At 36.3% G+C, this 25277-nt stretch overlaps 1 protein-coding gene across 1 annotated transcript; it reads right to left on the minus strand.

Annotated features, from left to right (window-relative positions):
• Positions 1–3140: 3140 nt before the first annotated feature.
• Positions 3141–21536, minus strand: lhcgr (luteinizing hormone/choriogonadotropin receptor). Its single transcript, XM_053502179.1, has 11 exons — positions 21194–21536; positions 13911–13982; positions 12345–12419; positions 11993–12067; positions 9976–10050; positions 8484–8561; positions 7395–7463; positions 7223–7297; positions 6863–7048; positions 6378–6443; positions 3141–5687 (listed from the first exon to the last, which is right to left on the minus strand). Exons 1-11 carry the CDS (start codon positions 21481–21483, stop codon positions 4481–4483), a joined length of 2268 nt encoding a protein of 755 aa, XP_053358154.1. The 5' UTR covers positions 21484–21536; the 3' UTR covers positions 3141–4480.
• Positions 21537–25277: the final 3741 nt, after the last annotated feature.

The following is a 25277-nucleotide window of genomic DNA, read 5'->3' on the forward strand; positions in this document are numbered from 1 at the left end:
ACCCTCATCTTGATTCATATACACTTACATTCCATACAGACTTAAATAATTATTTTGATTGTGTAAAGCTGCTTTGGGACAATGCCAATTGTTAAAAGCGCTATACAAATAAAATTGAATTGAATTGAATCAGAAAGAAGCCTTCAATTTGCTGATGAGCATAAACATAAGACTTCGAAAGAACTGAAACGGTCATCTGGTCTGAATATTCTTCAGTCTGAATGTTCCTGAGAGGTTCCAGAGGAATCTGTGTATCAAGGTAAGAAGGGAAGCACATGAAGCGATGCACCCATCATGCATAGTGCCCACTGTACAAGCCTTTGGACGCAAGTGTTATGATCTGAGGTTGGACAGGTCCAAAATCAGAAATGTTATGTGGCAATAAAATGAAGTCAGTTGACTACCAGAATGAGTGATCTTAAAGGGATCATCCATATATTTATATTGACACGCATTTATAAAGCAGTCTGGTGAAAAATGATTAGTGCAAACATGAACGCATTTAGGTACATCGGCGGGGACGTTAGCTTCAAAAACTAAATTCAGCCACTGTGTCCTCAGCGGCTCAGATGTTGGTAGTGAATGACGACTGCTGTGTTCGCTATTACACCCAACAACTGTACACCACACTCGCTTAGGCGACATTTTGCTCCAGCGGCGAAAAACAATAGCCGACAGCTTCTTCTCACTCTGGGCGGGTCTTTGCTAAAACACCAGTGTCAATCAACTGGTAGGAGCGGCCTCTTGTGGTGTGGCGTCACAGTGACAGGCATTTGCGATTGGCCTGATTTCAGAAGGGGCATGTTATTGTAATAAATGAAAAGAAAACCGCTGGGCGGCTCTTTATCATGGTAGAGTGGTTGTGTACGAACTCTCCTAACACACAGTTCAGTCCAAACAGCTTAAAAAAGTGCATGTAGGCCCGTATGACCCCTTTAATCCATTAACAGATTTTGGGATGAGCTACACAGAGTGTTTTGACACTCCTGTCATCTATACAAGATCCAAAGCGGTGGCCAAAAGTTTTGAGAAACACAAATATTAATTTTCACAAAGTCTCCTGCTTTAGCATTTTTTAGATCTTTTTGACAGATGTTATTATGGTATTCTTAAGTATAATTACCAGCATTTCATAAGTTGCAATGGCTGTTATTGACAATTACATTAAGTGACCCTCCTTTTTTAAGACTTCTGTGTTACTATCAGTCCTGTGTCATGTCAGCAGTAAGGTATTATATAAGGTGGCTTATTTTCTAAGAACACAGCCATGAATAAAGAATGGTACAAAAACATACTTAGACGGCAACTTCTCCCAACCACCCAAGAACAGTTTGGTTGAAAAACAATACCTTTTCCAGCATGATGGAGCAAAAGGCATTGTTTTGGCAAAAGTGATAACTAATTAGTTCAATTTGGGTCCATGGCCAGGAAACACCCTAGATCTTAATCCTTAAGGACTTGTGATCAATCCTCAAAGCAGAATAGCTTTTATTCTGTGAATTAAATATCTTTCAAGCTAATAAACTCTTCAGGGTCTTAGATTCATCAAGTTTATTATTATTTTTTTTTTCTTTTTACCAGTAATAATGTTCACAATATAATCGAAACATGTTAGGTTTTTGAGAAATATTTCCATATACAGTATAACAATATTTCAAACTAACAATTTTAGTGGACCAGTGGTCAAGACTCTATGCTGCATAACAAACTACATTAATATGTCATTGATATCCATGCTGCCCGTATCATCACCACTCGGGAGTAACTGAGAGTCAGCCAACATTCAGTTTATAAAACAAACTTTGTGTTTACCATGGCTCTGCTCTCTTTTGTTTTCTTAGATCTTGCTTTTGTGACCTAGTAAAGCCTATTCTCTGTTAATTGTTTAATTTCCACATGGGTTTGATTATAGATACTGAACAAATTACAGGAAAAAAATACATAATGACGTCAAAAGTGAAATAGCCTGTATGCATCCTGGTGTCTGTCCTATATGATATGATAAAACAGTTCTATGACTCTACTGTACATTGTGGCATATATCAGAATAATGACCAGGTCACTCTGACATTGATTTCAGTACAAAACAACAAATATAAAATACCTAAAAATATGAATAGACTATCAGGCAAAACAGTCAACAAACATAAGATTTTTTTATTTATTTGTCTGATCTAACCCAATACGGTGGGGCATAGTTATACCTCAACTATGAGAGACAAAATAAGAGAAAAATCACATTATTTCATCTCAATACTTTGTTGTATACACTTTGTTGTCAATGACAGAGGTCAAAGATTTTTTATGTAAGTCTTCACAAGGTTTTCACACACTGTTTGTGTGTGTATTTTGGCCCATTCCTCCATGCAGATCTCCTCTAGAGCAGTGATTTCTTTGGGCTGTCGCTGGGCAACACAGACCTTTAACTCCCTCCAAAGATTTTCTATGGGGTTGAGATCTGAAGACTGGCTAGGCCACTCCAGGACCTTGAAATGCTTCTTACAAAGCCACTTCTTCGTTGACCCGACGGTGTGTTTGAGATCATTGTCATGCTAAAAGATCCAGCCACGTTTCATCTTCAATGCCCTTGCTGATGGAAGGAAGTTTTTCACTGAAAATCTCACGATACATGGCCCCATTCATTCTTTCCTTTACACGAGTCAGTCGTCCTGGTCCCTTTGCAGAAAAACAGCCCCAAAGTATGATGTTTCCACCCTCATGTTTCACAGTAGGGATGGTGTTCTTTGGATGCAACTCAGCATTCTTTCTCCTTGCGTGGAGCCCCAGATTGAGGGAGATTATCAGTGGTCTTGTATGTCTTCCATTTTCTAATAATTGCTCCCACAGTTTCTTCACACCAAGCTGCTTGTGCAGTGCAGGTGCAGGTCTACAATTTTGTTTCTGGTGTCCTTTGACAGCTCTTTGGTCTTGGCAAAAGTGGAGTTTGGACTGTGACTGTTTGAGGTTGTGGACAGGTGTCTTTTATACAATCAGATGCCATTAATACATGTAACGAGTGGGGGACAGAGGAGCCTCTTAAAGAAGAAGTTACAGCTTTGTGAGAGCCAAATACTTATTTTACTAAGGAATTTACCAATTAATTCATAAAAAATTCTACAATGTAATTTTCTGGATTTTTTTTCTTATTTTGTCTCTCATAGTTGAGGTATACCTATGATGGAAATTACAGGCCTTTCTTTAAAGTTTAATCAAATAGACAATATGTCTTGGCAGGAGCACACTGTTAATTATAAAGGTTGTTGGAAAATCCAGGGACGAGTCAGCAACTTTCGAGCAAGTATGTCAACCTGAATAAGCAAAACAACTAACATAACATTACTTTAAGACAAAATATTTAGGACAACAAAAGATCAGTTATTCTTAAGATCAGTTAGATCAGTTAAATCTTAAGCTGTAAATTTGATTCAACTGATTTACCTTTGTTCTGCAAATAAGTAAATTAATGTGAAATGAAAGTGAAAAAAGTTTACTTACTAATAGCAACAAAATCTTAGTCTGACCAGCTACTGTAACAGCTGCCAGGAAACGATGATGGGATGTTCAAGCTGGTAGACCTGGTAGAATGTATTTTAAATAAAAAAAGTAACATAAAAGTCAACTTAAAAAAAGTGAGAAATAACTTAACTTACCAGATGGATCAGCTTGGTCTGCGTTTTGGTAGCTGCTCAGACAACGTAAATTTTTTTATTAGTATGACTTACTGTCCTGCCCAAAATCTGGAGTTCGTTTATCATCCGTAGTATGTCGCCATTTCTCCTAGAAAACTATTAAACCATTAAACAGTACTCACTTAAATAGTAAAGCTGTCTGATGTGTTATATTATGTTCATAAAGCAAGGTTAACGGCAGAACGCACAGTCATTACCCTCTGACCTCTTTGACGACCGACGTAGGCTATGTACTGTCAGAGATAAGATGAGATCCTTGAAATGGTCAAAACCATGAAAATGATACAAAACCTAATTTATTGGACAAAAATAACAACAACAAATGTATAAAACATATTTAACATGAATCTTCCATCACCAGCTGTGATGTTCCCACATCAGGCACTAGAACTAGGCGAGGATAAAGGTAAAAATTGAAGAAAAAAAATGGAAAGGACAAATTGTAATGCGAGGATAAATCAATTTCCTCATTTGTTTGACGCCCCAACTACGACCACAGATCAGGATGTCCGTGTCTATAAGACACTATTGTTTCCTCCTGTCAAAAATATGAAAAACTCAGAATCAGAAAGCTGTTTCTTGTGGACTAAATGATTAAGTTTCAGAAAAAATCTCTTTATGCCATTTAAAATCACTGGCACAAATTCTGCCCCTTCAAACCCTCTGAAAGAGTTCTTCTCCTCTCTGAGTGAGAATCAAATTTTAAAATACTTTGAAAAGACACAGCTAACACAATACACCATGCAACATTGCACAATGACGGAAAAAGACGAAAGCTCTCAGACAAGCAGTCAGAATGTGTTATGTTCTCTACAGCAGTCTTTCTGTAGCCCCTCTATCTGCAGCTGGCACTTTTGGTGAGGATAGCTGGACAACCACATGGCAGTGTGAGGGGGCTTGCTGACTGAAGAACTTGTAATTTTTGCTGTGTTTTCTGAGCAGTAGGTCTTCATGCGGTACATGTTTGCTTTGCTCTCACAGCACCCCATGGAGCTTAGCAGAATGCAGGTGTCTTTCCTGAAGGCCTTGGTGAAGATGGCATAGAGGAAAGGGTTGGCACAGGAGTTGATAGGATAGAAGAGCACTAGCAGGATCTTGGAGTTGGTGACTGTGATTAGGGGCACCTTAAAGGCAGCTGAGATTGCAAAGAAAGAGATTGGTGCCATGCAAAGAAAGTCGGTGAAGATGAGCACTGCCATGCGCTTGGCGATTTTGGCATCAGCAGCACGACCAGGCACTTCAGGGTGGTGGACAACCACGTAGATCCGCACATAACAACCACAAATCACCAAAAAAGCCCCCACGTTGAAAAGCAGTAAAAGAATGACATAAGCCTGAGCCAAAGGTGTTTCAATGTCCATGGGCAGACACATGCTGACTTTGCTGTAACTACTTATGCCAACTAGTGGAAGTAGTGCCATGCCCAGGCAGAGCAACCAGCCAGCAGCCATTATTGCAGCAGCCTGGGGCAAAGTTAGACGGCGCTCTAGCTGCATAGCATGAGTGATGGTGTACCAACGTTCTATTGTAATCGTAGACAGTGTGTAGATGGACAGCTCTCCCCCAAACACAGAAAGAAAGCCTGCGATGTTGCATCCCACTCCTGTCTGCCATTCGATCGCATGCTGGCTATAGTATCCGCGTGTCCTTAGATCTACAATTGCGATCATGAGGAGGTATACGCCGATGCAGAAGTCAGCGAAGGCCAGATGACACATGAGGAAGCGTGGCACAGTGAGTTTGCAGCGGCTGGCAAATAACACAAGAAGTACAGTCAGGTTGCCAGCAATAGCCAGGATGTTGATGAACCAGATAGCCACGCGGAGAAACCCAAACCCAGCAATATCTTCACAGGGGTTAAAAGCATCTGCCTCTGGGCTGCACTGGAGGGCTGGCTTGATTTGACAGAAGTCTGGGTATTCAAAGTCCACGTTGCCAAAGCTGGCCTCGGATAGCTGATCCAGCAGGTCAGAATAAGAAGCCTCTTTTTTGGAATCCCTAAATATTATGTCATAAAAAGAGAAAATGCTCAGTATTACATAATGTATAAAATAGTTAAGAATAGGTAGAAGAATAGTTCGGAGAATTTAACTCTGGACATGTAATGAATTATAGGGAAAGTATGACAACCAGTTGAGAAACCAAGATGTACTAAGGCTGATGAGCATGATACAACCAAACAATTCTAATATGTATATTTTTTTAACAAGACAACAAGAGAAAAACATCTGTGAATACAGATGTGATCATATTGTCAGGAAAAACAGCTTGTCAACAACCTATATTGGTTTTTCTTTTATTTGCTTCTTGTAATCTTGTATCATACCGTAATAACATATCAGCATGGCATAGTGTGTTAACACTGGTAAACATATTGAGCATATATAAATATTCAATAAAAAATTAGACATATATAGCTTTACTGTTATTAGACATGCTGTAAAATATAAGTAGTACAGTATCAAATTACAGTATAAGAGTACTGTATGTTTATTGTCATTATATACTGTAAGTATTATGAAATTTGGTGTGCACTTCTCAGTAGTATAGTAAAAGCTCTTGATGTACACAAAACTAGTGATAAAATACAGGGATTTATAGACAACACTAGATTTGTGGAGGCAAATGTGAATTTATTAGATCCTGTCTAAATGTAAAACTAATTTAGTTGTAAATGTTAATCCTTACTTATCTAATGCACTTTGGTGTTCACAGTATGAAGATCCATTTCTCTGTGCTGAAGATGACGATTCCCTATTGAAGGAGACACATAACAATGTTTGCTAAATAAATCTCTTGTTCTGTCAAGATACATCAAACTAGATGCTTTAGTAATATTTTATCAGGTGAGGTATATTAAAGGTAAACTATTCACCATTAAACCTTTAACTATAACTATATTCTATAGAGGGTCTTCTGCACTTCTGACAGACCTGAATAAGGACTTGATAAAGAACTAATTAGCTCATGGTGCTGTGTGATTTATTTATTAGTCAGAGACTTAAAGACCATGATTTTTTAACTGTGTAACAATCATTAATAAACTGATACAATAAATCTGAAACAACAATCACTAAACACTGATACTGTAGTTAACAGTGTAATCACTGAAATGGAGGTTCTAATATATAGGTCAGGAGACCCAAGCATAAGTACAGAAAAACAGCGAAGACCTGTTAGTGTCCCAGCTGAGGAGAGCACAACAATGGCTCGGGTAGGTGAGATGAGCCTCTCTCAGGCTCTCCAAACTGTTTAGAGGAGGCAATCTTTTTAGCAAAAATGCTGAACGAGCCACCAGCATCAGCACAGACTGTAGGCCTTGAGGTGGCAACGTTTCGAGGGCAGTGGAGGACACATCTCTAAAAAAAAATTGTTGAATCATTTACAGCATGCAAAAGAAAGGGCACAGCATAATTAAACAATATATCATATAGTCATTACATACTTTTTATTCATATCTAGTGAAAAATAAATACTAAAACAGGAGAAATAATTATTTATCTGGTGAAGACAGAACCAAGAATATGACTTACAATACAGCTGGGCCATGAGCTCCCATAAAAGCATCCTTGTGGATTATTTGCAGCTTTCGGTTGTTCTTTAAGGTTCTTTAAAACAAACAGGAAATGCTTTTAAGTGTTCATGCTGATTTACTAAGGGTAACAAGAAAAGTGAATGTAAAGGTCAAAATGTGTCAGTACTTACAGTTTATCTATTTTTGTTCCATTGAAGGCATATTTGTGTATTTCCTTGAAGCCATTGTTATATAGATTCCTTGGAAAGAGTAAAGAGAATATATGTTATATAGCAAAATGCAATAAAAGCCAATTTCTGTCTTTCTGTCCAAGAAACAGAATGTGTACACTATTATTGCCATTGCCTTTACTTTTCTTTTGCCTCATTGGTTTTGCGGCATTTGAAAGCCATGACACACAGGACATATTTTTGAAAGGAAATTAAGTAGAGACATAACATTTAAAACAATTTCTTTATTGGGATTTCTGAAATTGGTAAAAATCGTATGGGACTATGGACATACAGTATATGCAACTGGATGATGCGAATATGGACCATAAATGGTGTATGCCTGTACTATAATAATGCACTTATTATAGTCTTCAACTGCTGCAGTGAAACTAATGGTGATACTGTAAACTGTACTTCTTGTATTGTTTTCAATGTTTCTCATGATCTTCAACAATCTTTGTAACTAAAATGTTTCGTGTGAAACAAAACTTAAAACCTTTTTTTTTTATTATTATTATTGTTCTAATTCGCAAATTTTTTATACTACACTTCTTATATAAATTACTACTAACACAACCACAGGCTGATTTATCCATCATGTCCAAACCAGGGGGAGTTATAACTTTTTGCAAAATTATAAAAAATTCACATTGATATTAGTAAAACTAAAATTTTGGCATTTGTCCATCTATTTTGGCATCAGCTTGCAGTACCTTCTTGCCTCATTTGAAAATAAAAAAAATATTTTCGAACCTGCAAAACTGGAGTTTTCTCATTTTGCTGTCAAACTTGAGTTGTAATGCTTTTGGATTTTACCAGCATATTATGTTATTTTTAAATATATACATACAGTATATTCCACCATCTAGGAAACATTGAACCTCCGGTGTAACTGCTAACATTTATTTAAAAGTGAAATACAAAATATACAATGAAGTGTCCTTCAAGGCTTTAATAGTCAGGGAACAAATAAGCAACTACAAAGTGACCATCTAGGGACACTGACTAATTTGTTGATTGAATGACGGAGAACATAAGATAACTTACATTGTTGTGTCTTCAGTTGTCATTCCAGTGAAGGCATTTGGTGGGATTGATTGCAAGTGGAGATTGTCACAGATATCGCTAAAATGAAAAAAACAAAAACAAAAAAAAAACAATTGAAACAGCGATCTCATTTAAATCTGTTTCACTATGTGTATTTAATCATCCCTTTACCATACAATACAAAGAAGGATTGACCTGGGCTCTCCTTTTTATTCCCTTTCTCCCTTTCTCTTCCACTTTAAACCATATTACTGTTATTAGACTAAACTTCCCAAACTGTTATTATATATATATATATATATATATATATATATATATATATATATATATATATATATATGTGTGTGTGTGTGTGTGTGTAGATATGTAGATATATAAAAGACACCTGTCCACAACCTCAAACAGTCACACTCCAAACTCCACTATGGCCAAGACCAAAAAGCTGTCAAAGGACACCAGAAACAAAATTGTTTTATTGTTAATAAAAAGACTGAATCTACAATAGGTAAGCAGCTTGGTGTGAAGAAATCAACTGTGGAAGCAATTATTAGAAAATGGAAGACATACAAGACCACTGATAATCTCACTTAATCTGGAGCTCCACACAAGATCTCACCCCGTGGGGTCAAAAAGATCACAAGAACTGTGAGCAAAAATCCCAAAATCACACAGGGGACCTAGTGAATGACCTGCAGAGAGCTGGGACAAAAGCTACCATCAGTAACACACTGCGCCGCCAGGGACTCAAATCCTGCAGTGCCAGACGTGTCCTCCTGCTTAAGCCAATACATGTCCAGGCCCGTCTGAAGTTTACTAGAGAGCATTTGGATGATCCAGAAAAGGATTAGGAGAATGTCATATGGTCAGATGAAACCAAAATACTGTAGAACTTTGTGTTTGGAGGAGAAAGAATGCTGAGTTGCATCAAAGAACACCATCTCTACTGTGAAGCATGGGGGTGGAAACATCATACTTTGGGGCTGTTTTTCTGCCAGGGACCAGGACGACTGATCCGTGTAAAGGAAAGAATAAATGGGGCCATGTATTGTGAGATTTTGAGTGAAAATCTCCGTCCATTAGCAAGGGCATTGAAGATGAAACGTGGCTGGGTCTTTCAGCATGACAATGTTGCCCAGCGACAGCCCCAACACATTACTGCTCTAGAGGAGATCTGCATGGAGGAATGGGCCAAAATACCAGCAACAGTGTGTGAAAACCTTGTGAAGACTTACAGAAAACAGCTGACCTCTGTCATTGCCAACAAAGAGTATATAACAACGTATTGAGATGAAATTTTGTTATTGACCAAATACTTATTTTCCATAATTTGCAAATAAATTCTTTAAAAATCCTACAATGTGATTTTCTGGATTTTTTTCTTCTTATTTTGTCTCTCATAGTTGAGGTATACCTATAATATAGAGCCCACTAATAATTTCCATTACTCTCTACTGTTTATCTTTTAAATTCTCATGACAGCTGTAAAACTCACAGTATGAAATCAGCTTCAAGAGATCCAATGGATGTCAAGTCAGGAAACACAACTATCCCAGTGTTGGAGATGCTCCTGTAGAAGTAAAAAGCGATCAGCATTGCTATCAAACCATAGCTAACCAACTTAACCTCAACACAGTCCTCACTGGCCTTCATAATGATGGTTTCGGACCTCTTTATATTTTAAAGGCACTGTAAGCAGTGTTGATGTTGCTCACTTTGGCCAAACGTAGCTGTGGCAGCCTGGCAGTGCCAGTGCTTCAACTCACTTCTAAAGAGTAGCTTAGAAACATAAACAAGTGTTTCAAAGAAATATTTATACAGTATGTAGTGACACAGTAAAAATACAGCAGTAGAAGGCCAATAGCGTAATCTAAATTATAAATAGAGATGTCCCTTGAGAGGCATGGCCTGCTATAACTGAAGCTTGTTTTTTTTTTTAGTTAGTCAGAATTAATTGTTATCTTTTAAACAATTTGATAGTTCCAATCAAACCAAATTGTTTTTGTGTGACTAGCTATCACCATAATTGTTAAAGAATTAACAATAAAGCTGTTGATTAACCATCATGGTAGTGTCTAAATAAAACATTGTAAATTGTGTTGTGTGTATTTTTTATAATCTATTTTAATAACAGTAAATAGAACAGGAAGCAATATTCCCACTGACAGTTAATTCTCAGGTTACGCTGCAGGTTTCCTCTAGTTTCCTCCCGACTCCCAAAAACATGCAGTTGATGTTTTGGTGATGGTAAATACACTTTATGTGAAATTGAGGGTGTAAATACACTCACTGGCTACTTTATTAATTATTAATCCTGGGTTGGACCATTTTGCCTTCGGAAATGTCGAATTCTTAACAGCATAGATTCAACACTCAATGGATGACACTTAACTCATTCTTTCAGACACTCAGATTTCCACTCGGATCGCAGCATCCCTGGCAGACAACTTATCCTAGATGGCTGCTCACCAAGTGAAACTTAATGTCAGTAAAAACAAGCTGCTGTTCATTCCTGGTAATTAATTCTCCTGGTAATAAGATCTTATGATCTCCCTGGACAACACTCAGATCACTCCTTCACCCACTGCCTGGAACATTGGGGACCTGTGTACAACCAACTGTTCTTTTCCCCCTAAATTGCTAACCTTACTGGCTCTTGTCGATTTCTTCTTTATAACATTAAAAAAATTTTTCCATTTCTCTTCATTCAGGTGCTTGTTCAGTTCCATGTTATTCTAAGAATGGACTACTGCAACTCACTCCTGGCAGGTCTGCCTCTATGCACCATTCGTCCTCTGCAGATGATCCAGAATGTGGCTGCACTACTCATTTTTTACCTTTTTTTATTTTTCCGTGGCACCCCACTTCACTGCTCTCTCCAATGTCTTCCTGTAGCTCTCTGCATCAAATTTAAAACATTGATGTTTGCCTATAAAACTAAAAATAGCCCAGCATCCACTTACCTCAAAACACTTATCACATGTTTCCTCCGATTCTCCAGCATTGCTCAACTGGTCCAACAATCTCTCAGGGATCGAGGAAGACATGCATGAAGACTGTTTTCTCTCCATACAACCAAGTCACTGGCAATCATTAAGCGACGACTACAGACCTATCTGGTATTTGGGTAAAAAAAGTAGTTTCTAATTGTCTTTTCTAATGCAAATGAAAGCAACCATGCCACTGTTAAAGTTACCTTAATCACATGTCTTCCCCATTCTGATGCTTAGTTTGAACTTAGTTTGAAGCAGATATACATACAGGACCATACATATAGTACTTGCATTTGATCATGTGTCCAAATCCATGTGATTGGCTGATCAGTTGTACCTAATAAAGTGACTTGTGAGTGTTCATGATGCCCTGAGATAGATGCAATCATCCGTTTAATATTTTTTCAAATTTTTTGCCTGTGTCTTCTCATCTACTCATTATGATGGCCATTACTCAGGACAGGTTACAGCAGATAAACTGCAGATGTCGGATATATAAAAAAAACCCAAAGTGCTCACAGATATCTCAGCTTGGGTAAACGGTTGAAGGCCCGCTGGTGGATATGGACCAGGCTTCGTGTGTTTTGAATTGATCTGTGAATGAATCAACCATAGATGACAGTCCAGCAAGGAATTTCATAAAAAAAGGATGAAGAACAGACTGTACCCATCAAACAATGAAACTTTTGGTACATCCTAAGACAATCTTTAAGCACTACTGTCTTAAACATCCTATGTTAAACATATTGATTTTACATGTTTAATTAAATGGAATGGAAATTAAGGAAATAAAAAATAGACAATATAAATAAAAAATTATTATTTCTGCTAATGTGAAAATACATTATCACAGGTATTTAGGTACTCGTACATCTCTGAGAGGTTGAGGAGGTTGTTGAAGGCCTGGGTCTCTATGGTTTCCAATGTCACACTTTGAGCAATTTCTCTAAAATCACAAAGCACATAATAAACAAACAAACAAACAAACAGATGTTACATGGGATATTTATTGGATTTTACTAACAGCTAGAAATATTTCTCTGCTGACCCTGTTCTAGATCCTCATCATCTTCCACAGCCCCACACTGTCCAAACCCTGCCCTAGCTTTTATGTGTGCGGTGAAGTGACCATCCTGAACTCTTAGTTTAGGTTTGGAGTTGGATTCTCTTCTTTGCACAATCTTCAGGAAACAATCCAGCAGGATGGATTGACGTAGAGATACCAGAAAACTACAGACTACGGACTCTTTTTGACTCTGTCCCCATCCGGATCCAGCACGTTTTAAAGAATAAATTGCGTCATCCTAAATATTGGCCATTTTATGGCAATTTCATTACATGAAATATCAAACTATTCTTATTATCCTGGTTTGTCATTAGTTGAATTTTTTTTTTACAATGTTTAATACAATAGAACATTGAATTTCACTTTTTTTCCCTCAATAATTTATTTATCATATAATTTATAAACTATATACACTCAACAAAAATATAAACGCAACACCTTTGTTTCTGCTCCGATTTTTTCATGAGATGGACTTAAAGATCTTAAATTCAAACTGCACATTCCAGGGTGGCCTTTTATTGTAGGCAGTATAAGGTACACCTGTGCACTACTCATGATGTCAGATCAGCATCTTGATGTGGCACACCTGTGAGGTGGGATGGATTATCTCAGCAAAGCAGAAGTGCTCACTATCACACATTTAGACTGATTTGTGAACAATGTTTGAGAGAAATGGTAATATTGTGTATCTGGAATGAATTTTAGATCTTTAAGTCCATCTCATGAAAAATCGGAGCAGAAACAAAGGTGTTGCGTTTATATTTTTGTTGAGCGTAAATTCCATAAATTGAATCCATCACTCTACAAAAGACACACACAGATTTTTAGTCCTAATCCTGGGCATTCTCATCACATTGTGTATAAAAATGCTCTTACTTTCAGTAATAATCATAGTTATTGTTTTCACTGTTTATTTTTTTTTTGCAACCTTACCAAGTCTTTAAATGATCTCAGATCATATTTTTTTCTGACCACATTTCTTCAGCACTATCCATCCAGGTTTTGATAATGTGTTAAAGGATTCTTAATCCTGTTCCAGTAATTTCAAATCTACTTTTTGGTTTTCTTTGCTGCCCCCCCACCCTATGTGCGCAACCCTATCATGGACACATTTACTCAAAAACATCTGACAATATCATATGGTGACCCAGAAAATCTACGTAAGCAGGTGTGTAAACCATCCCCGATGATGAAAAGTGACAGAATATTTTAAAGTGGCTGACATTCTGTAAACACAAGAGCAGACATATCAGACATATTTACTTACAGGGGCAGGTAGATTTAACTTTGAATGCAAACTCCCCAAAAGGGTGGAAATAGAAATGTTTTTCAGATGACCACTGTGGTACAGTATAAGTAAAAGATACTCACATTCTTTTGACACCTTTCAGTCCATCAAAGCTGAAACTGGGAATTGTTCTTAAGTGGATATAGTTCAGAACCCTGAGAAAAAATGACATCAATTGGTAATTACTGTTTGCTAATAAAATATTTAAAGTGATGCAAATGCAATCAAATATTGATTTTGGCAGGTCTGGCAAAGCAACACCAGTAAACATATCCAGTGACCAGTGATGTTTATGAACTGAGGAAGTTATCAGCTTAAAATGTTTCTAATCAAATGCAAAACATGACCATTTTATTTAAAATGTTTTTTTTTTCAGGTACATCTGCATATGTGAAACTTTACAATTAAAGAACAGAGTCAAAAAAACTAACAACTGCTATGTTCTATACTGATCTTAGAGCATCAGTTGTACAATCAAGTGACCAATAGTCCCTTTAAGCTTTACTACAACAAGATACTGATGATGCTGACATGACTAAGTTTATTTTGACACACTTTTCTTTTGCAGCAAGCCTGCAATCTGTGTACTTAATGATTTAATTCAATTCAATTACATTTTATTAGGACCCAAGCACTAGTAGTGCTAAGGACCCACTTGATCCCTAAGGATTATTCTTAATTTTTTTAATTATTTTTTTTCTCCTGACTAACTGAGGCTGTTTTGTGGTCTTAACATGCTAAAAAAATCAGCACATAGGTTGGAATCTGCAGTCAATAGGATGCCACAGTGGCTGGGCCCTTGAAGTTGCACATGCCCATTACAGCGGCTTCTGGAAAATCTTGTTGCATAGCTCATACAAACATGCGCGTATACATGTTAAACATGTTTTAAGTCTCATGTTTTAAGTCTCATTGAGCTGCATGTAATGGCCTCTACTATTACTTTTGTCCTTTTGGTATTTTCCCCTTTAATGCCCATTTCTGGTGCGCCGGAGTGGCGATTGAACAAGTACTTGGGCCCAATCACTGTTGTTTGTAACTAGGTATATTTTATATAGCACTTTTAACAAAGAATATTGTCACTAGGCAGCTGTACAAAAATAAAAATGCTGCATGTAAACTGAAGTGCTGAAGTGCTTTTTATGCCTACCACTAAAGTCACTGAAATACTGGCATTGAAAACCTCCCCGTCCAACCTGAAAAAGGTAAGTTATATTAATATTAATTTAGGTAAGTTATATTAATATTAATTTAGGTAAGTTATATTAATATTAATTTAGGTAAGTTATATTAATATTAATTTAGATAAGTTATATTAATATTAATTTAGTGTCGGCACAACATTAATATTATTTAACATTAGCAAGTACTAGCTAGAGACATGTGCGTGGAAAGTCATAGGAAAGTCTGATTATGTTTATGAAGGTGTGGGATATATTAAACTTAAATAATTCTTTAAGTTTAATATAAAAAAATAATTTTTAAATAATTCTTTAAGTTTAATATAAAAAAAAAATTGTGTGAAGCTGCTTTGCGACCATGACAATTGTTCAAAGTGCTATACTAATAAAATTTAATTTGAAATTAAATATATTATGCTTTACTATAAGCAAGCAACAATTAAAGTTCATAATCAAAATTCTAACTACTCATTTTTTTTTACTTTTACTTCCAATATTTAAGCACATTTAAATAAAAAGAAAAATAGGATACAATAAATATTAGATACATTAGATACAACTTTTCTTCAAATAATATTCTAAAAGCTGACATTAACTTTCTTTTTCAATCAAATAACACTTTAAAGTGCATACAAGACTGTACTGTATACAGTATAACCTTAAGTTATACAGTAAAAAAGTGCAATTATGTAACAGGGACTGTGTTTTACGTGAATATGGAGCGCATTTTGTTGAGGTTCCTTACCAGTCATGTGTATTTTTTGTCTATTCTATAAAGTTACTTGAACATCGTATGTACTATTAGCTGTTTAATGATTAAAGCCTTAAATGACACCTTTTTTTATTTGTAGCCTGACTAAACTATTCTACACTGTAGCTACAACAACTAGGATGCTACAGTACCAACAATTTATTTTCTCACATGTATGAAAGTGCTTGAACAGCATTGTCGAGAAACTAAAGAATTTTACCAAGTTCCTGTCAAACAGTATTATATAAACTAACCTTAAGGAAGTCTGAGTCAGCAAAGGATTAGCCAAAATGATAAGAGCTAATTCTAATTCAAGGTCTTCAGTCTCACTAGCACTGATAGTCCTGTGGATGTTTCTTTGCAATCTGAGATAGACTTGACTGTGTCAGAGATTTGTATATCTGCCAACTTAGACACACATAGCCCAAACAACATTGCAAAATTTTTCAAACGCGAAAAAAAAAAACATGGTCAGACAATGCATTTACAGTAAACAGCAAGTAAAGATTAAACCCTTTATGTGTATGTTTACAAAAAAATTTACAATCAAACTACCTTAAAGAATCTCCACAGCACTTGAGTGTTTAAGGTCGTTTTTTATAATGATAAAATTCTTTATTTTTTGCATGTCGCCTTTTTTTAGTAGGCTGCCCCCCTTTAGCAGACAGGGTTAAGGCCCCTACGGCAACTTGGCGTAGCCGAGGCTCGAACTGCAAACCTTCCGATCAGTGACTTAGAGCCTTAAAATACTGAACCAACACTGCCCACCACCTAAATGTCACATGAGCTCACCTGCTTCCCATATTAGAATAGAGGCAGACGATCAGCCACCCTCGCCTCATTTCTTCATATTAAGTTAAATGAAATTATTCAGATAAAATGAAAGAAATAAGGACAAATGTTTTGTGACAGGGTGCATAGTGCCAAAAAGATGTTTGTGAAGGCTTGTAAAAATGGAGTTACTGTCAGATTAGCACTGTGAAAGGAAAAGAACATGTGATTAATGGTTACATGCAGTTGTTGATTGTATATGACATCACCAGGTAAGAGGTAACAGTAACAGGTCATCTACGCCATGCTCTTGCAAATAAATCCCAGATTTTAAGTAACATCATAGAGCTATTAAAGCAGATCACAATATCCTGACTGATTCTTCTCTTTAGCTAGGATTAAATTGCAGGCGTGGAGGTGGATGGACAGATAGAGCAGTGTGTGTATGTGTGTTTGTGTTTGTGCATGTGTATGTGTGAAGGCGTGAGGAGGAAAGAGGGGGCTACTTTGTAAGACAACTTTCACACACACTCACACACACACACACACAATGGAAACACTGCTCTCATCGGGAAACATCGGGAAACTTCTTTACATACATAAACTTCTTTCAGAACATACACGCATGTACAACAGTACACATGTTGACTATATGAGTGACGCACACACACTGACACCAAGCATGGGAGATGATTACCCATAATCGCGTAGTGTGCGAGAGAATGCCAAATGCCTAAATGTATATGTAAGAACTATTGGCTCAGTTGTGATTACGTCTTGCAAAAATGCTCCCAGGCCGAGTTACTCCAAGGTTCCACTGGAGAAGGGAGAAGCTGAAATAAGATAGACCCCATCACCAGGTGAGAGTAAATCATGTATTCATTTTTGCTAATTGTGTCTAACCATGTTAGTCCAACACAGCACACTATATACACTCACCCACTCTGGGCAATTTGAAGTAGCCAAACCACCTACCAGCATGTGGATAGTTGAAGGAAACTGGGCAGCCTGGATGAAAAGATGCGAACCATAACATATGTCGTGAAATCATAATCAAACCAGGGACCATGGAGCTGTAAGGCAGGAACACAAAACAGCTCAAACTCTATGAGTAGTCTAGTAGTCTTTGTAAGGTTGTTAGAAACTACCTTTGTGTTACTTTTGCTTTGGGCCATAGGAAATGATTATTTTATGTTACACTTACATTTGAACCATTAACTGTATATAAAGAACTGGAAAACCCTCTGTGGCGTCACAGCTCTGGCCATCAGGGTAATCTCTTGGCAAGAGCTAACTCCTCCTAAATCCCAGTTAATCCATAAATGAGCAAATAGGCAGAATGTATGGAGTCTGGTTGTTTGTTGGAACATGCCTATTTACCACAGCTACCACAAGCCTGCTGGCTTAGCTTTAGCATAGCTAAAATGCTAGGGTGGCTAACAATACTTTATATGCTAACGTTACTTTGCATTTGATTGAACTCCATCATCCACGTCTACACAGTTAAAAAATTAGGTTCACCGACTGCAGTAAGATGACTAGCTACAATGAAGCATAGAAGACATTTAGCGGTTTGACACCCGCAATGCCATTGTCACTCCAATCGGCCAAGCCCATGATTATGATTATTATTTTATCGCTTAATGAAATTTTAACTGATGAGTTAAATAAAAATTTACCCTTTACAGTTGTGACATTATAACATGAGTCATACAGGGATTGACTTACTTTTGGATTTACATTCGAGGAACTGTACACTTTGGTACTTCCACGTTGGATTCATTTTTCAGACCCGGAGACTGCTCCCTAATTTTACCCCATCATGCCATGCATATTTACTGTGCTATATGAACATTCACACAAGACAAATGTGTGTACTCAAAAGTGACAATGCTTCTTTGCATTCACCAAGCTCACTGTGCCACTGTGCCACTCCACAGGTTGTCATAAAATTAATTCATGTCTTTTATTGTGACAGAGCTGTCTTCAGATTCTATATTAACTGCTAATTTTGCATGAGCTTTGTGACCAATGACATTATATACTGTATGCAGTAGGACTGCCACTAGGGAGAGAATCACAAGGGTGTGAAAAGGCAACATGACAAAATGAGTCAGAGATGTTTGATAAATTCCTCTATTAAAAACTTTGCATGTTGTACCCATATGACATTGATTTGTCTGATGTCCTTGACTGACTCTTATCAAGGATCAAGGCTTTGGCGTTTCAGAGAGAGGAGATGATTTAAAGTCATCAAGGACACGAATCACAAACATTCCTCACTCTCACCAGGCACTACCTTTCTTACATCCCTAACAAGCTAAATCCTTAGGACAGCCAGAGATATATTCAGTTTTGGCAAAACAACTTGACCTCTCTCCTCCAGGTACTTTTTTTTTTTAACACATGTCCACAACTCCCTTACTGGTCCTTTACAAAAAGCAAGTAAAACATAAAAAACACACATTTTCTAAAAGCAGACAGTGGATGGAAATAGAATTTCAGAGCTAACAAGACCTAAAATTTTGCCTTTCACTTTAAAAGGGTAAAAAAAAAATCAAACCACTGTAAGGGCAGTATGGTAGATGGAAGAGTTAAGCATATTATGCTTTCTTTTAACCACTGATTAAAAGAAATGCCAGTTTTCCAGCCTAAAATATGAGGTCCATCTTGTATAACACCATAGTTTTCTGATACTTCGGCCATTGCAACAGGCGTATTGTGCAAGAAACCCACGCTAAAGAAGCCTTGTCAAAATAGCTAAGATATACTCCAGTGATACACAGCTTATTTAAAAAAGTGTTGATGGGAGTATTATGTTCTTACACCACTAGCTCAAACATGAAGGACTGTTCAATTCCCACGAGGTTTCACTGTGTTCCTCCTATCTTTTTACTACACACATATGTATTCTATTTCTCCCTCACTCTTTAAGGCATATTTATTCTATAAAAAATAATTTAAAATGTCTTTACATTTTCTTTCACCATCTAACAAGCAAACATGTACATTTGCATGTTAATATTTTGAAGAGGATATTAACCTCTTGAAGTAGGAGAGGATGGGTCATAGAAAAGGTATGACAAAAAATAGCATATAGGAATAAAAATGTATTTTGGGCAATTTTGGGGCAATAAAACATTCATTTTATTGGTTATTCTATGGTAGAAGTGAACATGTGGATAATGTATCATAATATTTATTTATGTTAAAGTACAGTATGTGTTTTTATAGGAGAAGTTGCAACTAGCATTCTGACCCAATTAGAAGTAGGAATGTAGAATTCCAGTACTGTTTATCATAAATCTGACACGCTGTATCACATTCAGGTCAAACATATATTTTTTTCTTAATTACTGATGATTTTATGGTATTAACATGTGATAATGACAAGTGGAAAAATTGTGATATAATCTATCTATCTATCTATCTATCTATATTATAATATAACTACAACGAATATAAGATTATGCTAGATTATGCAATTTTTAGGCATCTAAACCCATTTGAATTAGAAATAGCCCTAATTAACTTAATTTTGGAGTTTTTTTATTATTATTTTGAAAGAAACAATTCTCTTCCAAAAGTTAATAAATGATAATGCAATAAGTAAATAATAACAATAATAATCATAATCATAATGATAGTAAGTTTGGATAAGTAATCCAATTATTTCTTTACTGTAATCTTTGACCAAAAATTTGAAAAAAAAATCAAGATTTTTTTTGCCATGCAAAGCATATATATAAATATTATCAATAAGTTTAAAAGTCAGATATACAGTATATTAGTATATTTTCTATATTAGATAATTGCAATTTATTTAATGCCTTTATAAATGCACTGGGAAGCCTGAGAAGAATTAACATGAGATAATTGTTTCGTAAAGTCAAAATAATGACATGGGTCAAGTTGAGTCTCTGAAGATTGAAGTTTGAAGCAACCTATTCATTTAAGGCTGTTTATTTATTTTGTAGAATTTTCTACATAATATAAAAACGTATATGAAACAAAAACATATGTGCTTAACAAAAAAAAGCGATAAAATTTGCTTCATATTTTAGATTTGTCAGCATAGCCACTGCTGACAGCTTTGCACACTACTGACAGATAAGTGTTTATCATAGATGGTTGAGAGAATACCAAGAGCGCACACAGGCGTCATGAAGGCAGAAGGTGACTGCTTTAAAGAGTCTAAAACAATAAATCATTTGGTTATTCTTTTTTGATGCCTTTCTGTTTAAAGTGGTTTGGTTTGGAATGTAGAAAATATAATAAATAAAGACAAACCCCTTGAATAAGTAGGTATATGTCCATACTCCACACTGACTTTGCACTGATTTTGTCACGGTTTTTGTTTACAGATTACAGTTAAAGATTTACTGATTTATTAATTTAGAGTTGCATGCAACAAAATTTTGTTTCAAAGTATTTTATCTCAATTTATTAACCAAATCATGACTTGTCATAACTGTAAGGTCAGTGCTGTATAAAAGACTGGACGTTTAAGGTAATGGCACCTCCAACATCTAGATTACAGCATTCTTCATTTTGAAAGGATCTCTGAGCTCTCTCACGTCTCTGAGATGACAGTTTTGCTCACTGAGGAGACACCCTGCATACTTTAGGTCTCCACGATATTCCTGTCGCGGATTTCACTTACAGTCTGCTGACTTGCTGCCGTTTCTGTGCCGCGGCTTCAGTCGCGCTGTTGCAGCTGATGGTCTTGATGGAGCACCGACACACCTCCGGACACACAAAGCGCAAACAATCACACTGACACATCATTACGATCAGGATGAAAAGTGATGTCCTCATTCTGAATGCTTGTCTTCCGTTCGTTGTCTTCAGCGAGTTCCCTTTCTTGTTCGTATAATCCGCAAAGGCGCGCACTGGACAGGTTACAGTAAATAACCTCTTTTCCAAATCGAATTTACGAACAAAGCGGATCATTAGCAGGGAAACAGGCGTATAGGTGCTGTCAGGTGCTGTGTGCGGTTAGAATAGTGTTTGAAAAGTGGTGTGTGTGTGAGAGAGAGAGAAAGAGAGAGAGAGAGAGGCGATGGGATGTGCACTTGGCCAGAGTGTGGACATTAAACACTCCCCCTAGTGTGACAAACTGAACAGATTCAAACTGTTCACTCAGTAATCCGTAGAGACAATGTACTGTATATCAGGTGACTGTCACTAAAGCTCATCAGTACTGTTCTTTCATTTTATTACATTGGGAATGCTACTATATACCACGTGAAGGAGTCAGTACTGTATTTGGTGTGTAATTTTCTTCATGTATGATTTTGTAATATTTACACTTTATTTGATATTTTTCGTTCCAATAGAATACTTACAGTATAAGGGCGGTACAGTGGTAAGCACTAAGCGGTTAGCACAGTCGTCTGTCACCTTTAGGTTCCGGGTTCGATTCTCGCCTCAGGTCTGTGTGCTTGGAGTTGGCATGTTCTCCTCCCACAGGTAGGTTTTCTCCCACAGTCCAAAGATATGCATGATTATGCATATGCATATGCATGATTATGTTAATTGGTGTTCCCAAATTCCCACCTTCAACATGGCCTACTTCCCAATCTCATCAGAAAGACCCAACAGGAGATCAAAATGACAAGCCTAAGAAACTGTTTTTCCCCCTGCAGGCTTGTCAGTAACTCTTAACCTTGACTTATTTGTCTGCAAACACAAAATAAGCTAAAACAGACTACAATGCCAGTATCAGACATGTGCATTGATTGCCAGACCCCTGTGAAGTAAAAACTGGCCAAAATCATAAAAAATGCATAGTTCCTACAGGATTACAGTGGTTAGTATGTGGATTCTGATTCTGAAACAAAATTCACTCTCTAGCCACTATATATATATATATATATATATATATATATATATATATATATGTATATATATATACTGTATATATATAGTATAGTAAAATAGTATATATAATAAAAAGAAAAACCCATAAAGAATGTATCTGTTGTAGTGATTTTCTCAAGCATGTGTAATACAGGACTCTGCAAAAGTCTTGAGCCACCATTCATTTCTTCATATAAAACTAAATGAAATTATGTAGGTTAAATTAAAGAAATTGAAACAAATGTGGACTGGGACAAGCTTCAAATGCCTAAAGATACAATTTAAAACTTTAGCAGCAACCTTATTTCCCCTCTCGTCTGTGCCAATATTTGACCAGCATGATTATCTGTCTTCATCTGCAACTGTTTCTGATTGGTCAATGCCTTAATATAAATTGTTTTTAATGCTTGAATGATTCATAGGTCACTGTGGGGCTTTTTTTTTTTTTTTACTTTTTTCAGTAAAAAAATATATTTTACTGAGACTACTCAGGTACAGCCAGACAGCCTTTCATGAAGCATGAACATTAGTCCTCACTACATTACAAAATACAAATACGTCTGTGGTTTTGTATAATAACATACGAAAAACTCAGAGGTGGCTCAAGACTAAGACTGCAGTGTTGACTTTATACGCTTTGTTTATTTGTCTGTATTCTGTATTATTTGCCTAAAGCCAGGTTAGACTTGAATTAAGTTCACAAGCTAACATGTTAGTCAGCAAAGTCAAATTCTAGCCAGTGGTAATTTATGTTAATATATTTGTCTTCTCATTGATTTATTATCAAATTATATGGTCTCTTAATCAGTACACCATCCAGTACAGATTAATTTTGCACATCCACACATATGTTTCGTGCACTCACTCTGGACATTCTGGACATTCATTGACACTAGTGGCCACTGCACACCTGCACATTCGTGGACGTTAGTTACTTACTCTAACATAAGTCACTTTAAATATGTCACCTTCATGCATATTTGCACACCCCCTGGACATTCTGTTTCCCTGATGCACATAGTCAATTTAAATATGTGAATTATGACACTTTCAGGCATATTTGCACACCCCCTGGGCATTTCTATTTATATTCAACCTTATTCCCACACAAAAAGTATATTTTCTTATATTTTCTTATATTTTTCTTATATTGTATATTTTGTACTGTACAGATATTTTAGTTCTTCTTAGTTAAATTCTATTCTATTTTCTATTTTTTTCTATTTTATTCTTATTTCTACTTTCTATTTTTCTTTTTCATATTTATTTCCTATTAATAGTCTTTTAAGGTGACGAGCAGTCGTCTAAGCGTTTCACTGCATATCGTACTGTGTATGACTTTGTATATTTCACATGAAACTGACAAATAAAATTTTAATTTGATTTTGAATTTTAAAATATCTATGTAAACCAATTAATCAAATGATGTTTTCAAACAAAAATGGTTTAGTTGTTTCAAAATGAAAATCATCTAAATGTTTTACTTGAGTGTTATGTTTCTTTTCACATGAAACTGAAATTTCATTTCATCAGTTAAAACTTTAATTTTCCTGTTTATTATTTTATATTTAGCTTTCACTTAAATACATTTTGGCAAAATACTTACTTTCTCTTTTCATGTAGACTCCCTATCTATTCTTCCTTACATATAATTATAGACCAATCAGCCATAACATTAACACCATCACCAGATGACCTTCAGTATGCAAAGCAACTCTAGCCCAGGCCGTGGGGAACAAAGACCAGCCCGTTTAGTTGATTTCACAGAAAAAACAGTGTAGCACAAATGACCAAAAAAGTCAATGCTGGCCACGATAGAAAGGCCCAGTGCACCACAGTCTGGCAGGCAAAGTTTGATAATCAGATGAGCCAGACAAAACGCTTTACCCCGAAACCCACAGTACCCAAAGGCTCTGCTGTCCTGGTGCCAGATACCACAGCAAACCCCCAAAAGCCTTGTGGAGCCACATCCTATGGGACTAGATCTGCCCCGAGGAACCCCAAACCTAGGTGGTTTTAGTGTTAATAATTTAAATGTTATGTCTCATTTGTGTTATATTTCTTAATACTTTTTCTAGCCGTAACTGCAGATAACTAATGCAGTCAGATCATTTAATTGAGAGTCAGATCAGACGGAATGTACTTAAATGTACTATTTAGATGGAAGAAATTTCCAGGGATGTAGTTCCCCACTATTATGTCAACATAAATTATTTAAATTGATTTTTTCTATCAGCTGAATGTAAGAAATCAATGTAGAAGACAAGGCATCTTTGGGGATTGAGCCAAATGGCTGTGCACATCTGCTTAGGCCATGATGACCTAGACTAAACACCATTTGATTTCACTCCACCGTGTGGTTTGTGACAGATATGCAAGGAGGTGCAATATAACCATGGTAGAAACGAAGTAAGAATTTTCAGCCGATTCACAATCACTTGTACAGTAACTGTCCTTTGTTGAAATTTACAGTAAAGGCTCCAACTATTCCCTGTCTTACACACATGTACACAGACACACACACACACACACACACACACACACACACACACACACACACACACACACACACACACGCATACATAATGGCAGAAAGTCAACAAATGGACTGTTTGGAACTTTGAATTCAAGTTTTTGGACTAAAAGAAATTTTCCATTTCATATACCATCTGAATTTTCATATCTATATTTCGATATTAGTGTGAATACAAATATAGTCTTTGTTTAAAAAGAATTACTGAAAACAATACACATATCATTTTAAATATGAGTATGTAGCAGTGAGATCGTTGATAGACTGACATACTATTCAGTAAAGCATTACACAGTTTGAAATGCACCAAAATTGTCAGCATCCATTATTGTTTCCTGTAGTTATTGTACAC

The sequence above is a fragment of the Clarias gariepinus genome, chromosome 8 (assembly GCF_024256425.1).
Source record: "Clarias gariepinus isolate MV-2021 ecotype Netherlands chromosome 8, CGAR_prim_01v2, whole genome shotgun sequence".
Taxonomy (NCBI): domain Eukaryota; kingdom Metazoa; phylum Chordata; class Actinopteri; order Siluriformes; family Clariidae; genus Clarias; species Clarias gariepinus.

What these genes read in the sequence shown, in the direction of transcription:
- lhcgr (XM_053502179.1), bottom strand. Translation starts at nt 21,483, where the DNA reads ATGATCCGCTTTGTTCGTAAATTCGATTTGGAAAAGAGGTTATTTACT. An exon ending in CTTGAAGCTGATTTCATACT is followed by an intron (nt 8,562 to 9,975) that starts GTGAGTTTTACA and finishes TTTTCATTTTAG; the next exon opens with CGATATCTGTGACAATCTCC. An exon ending in ACAACTGAAGACACAACAAT is followed by an intron (nt 7,464 to 8,483) that starts GTAAGTTATCTT and finishes ACTCTTTCCAAG; the next exon opens with GAATCTATATAACAATGGCT.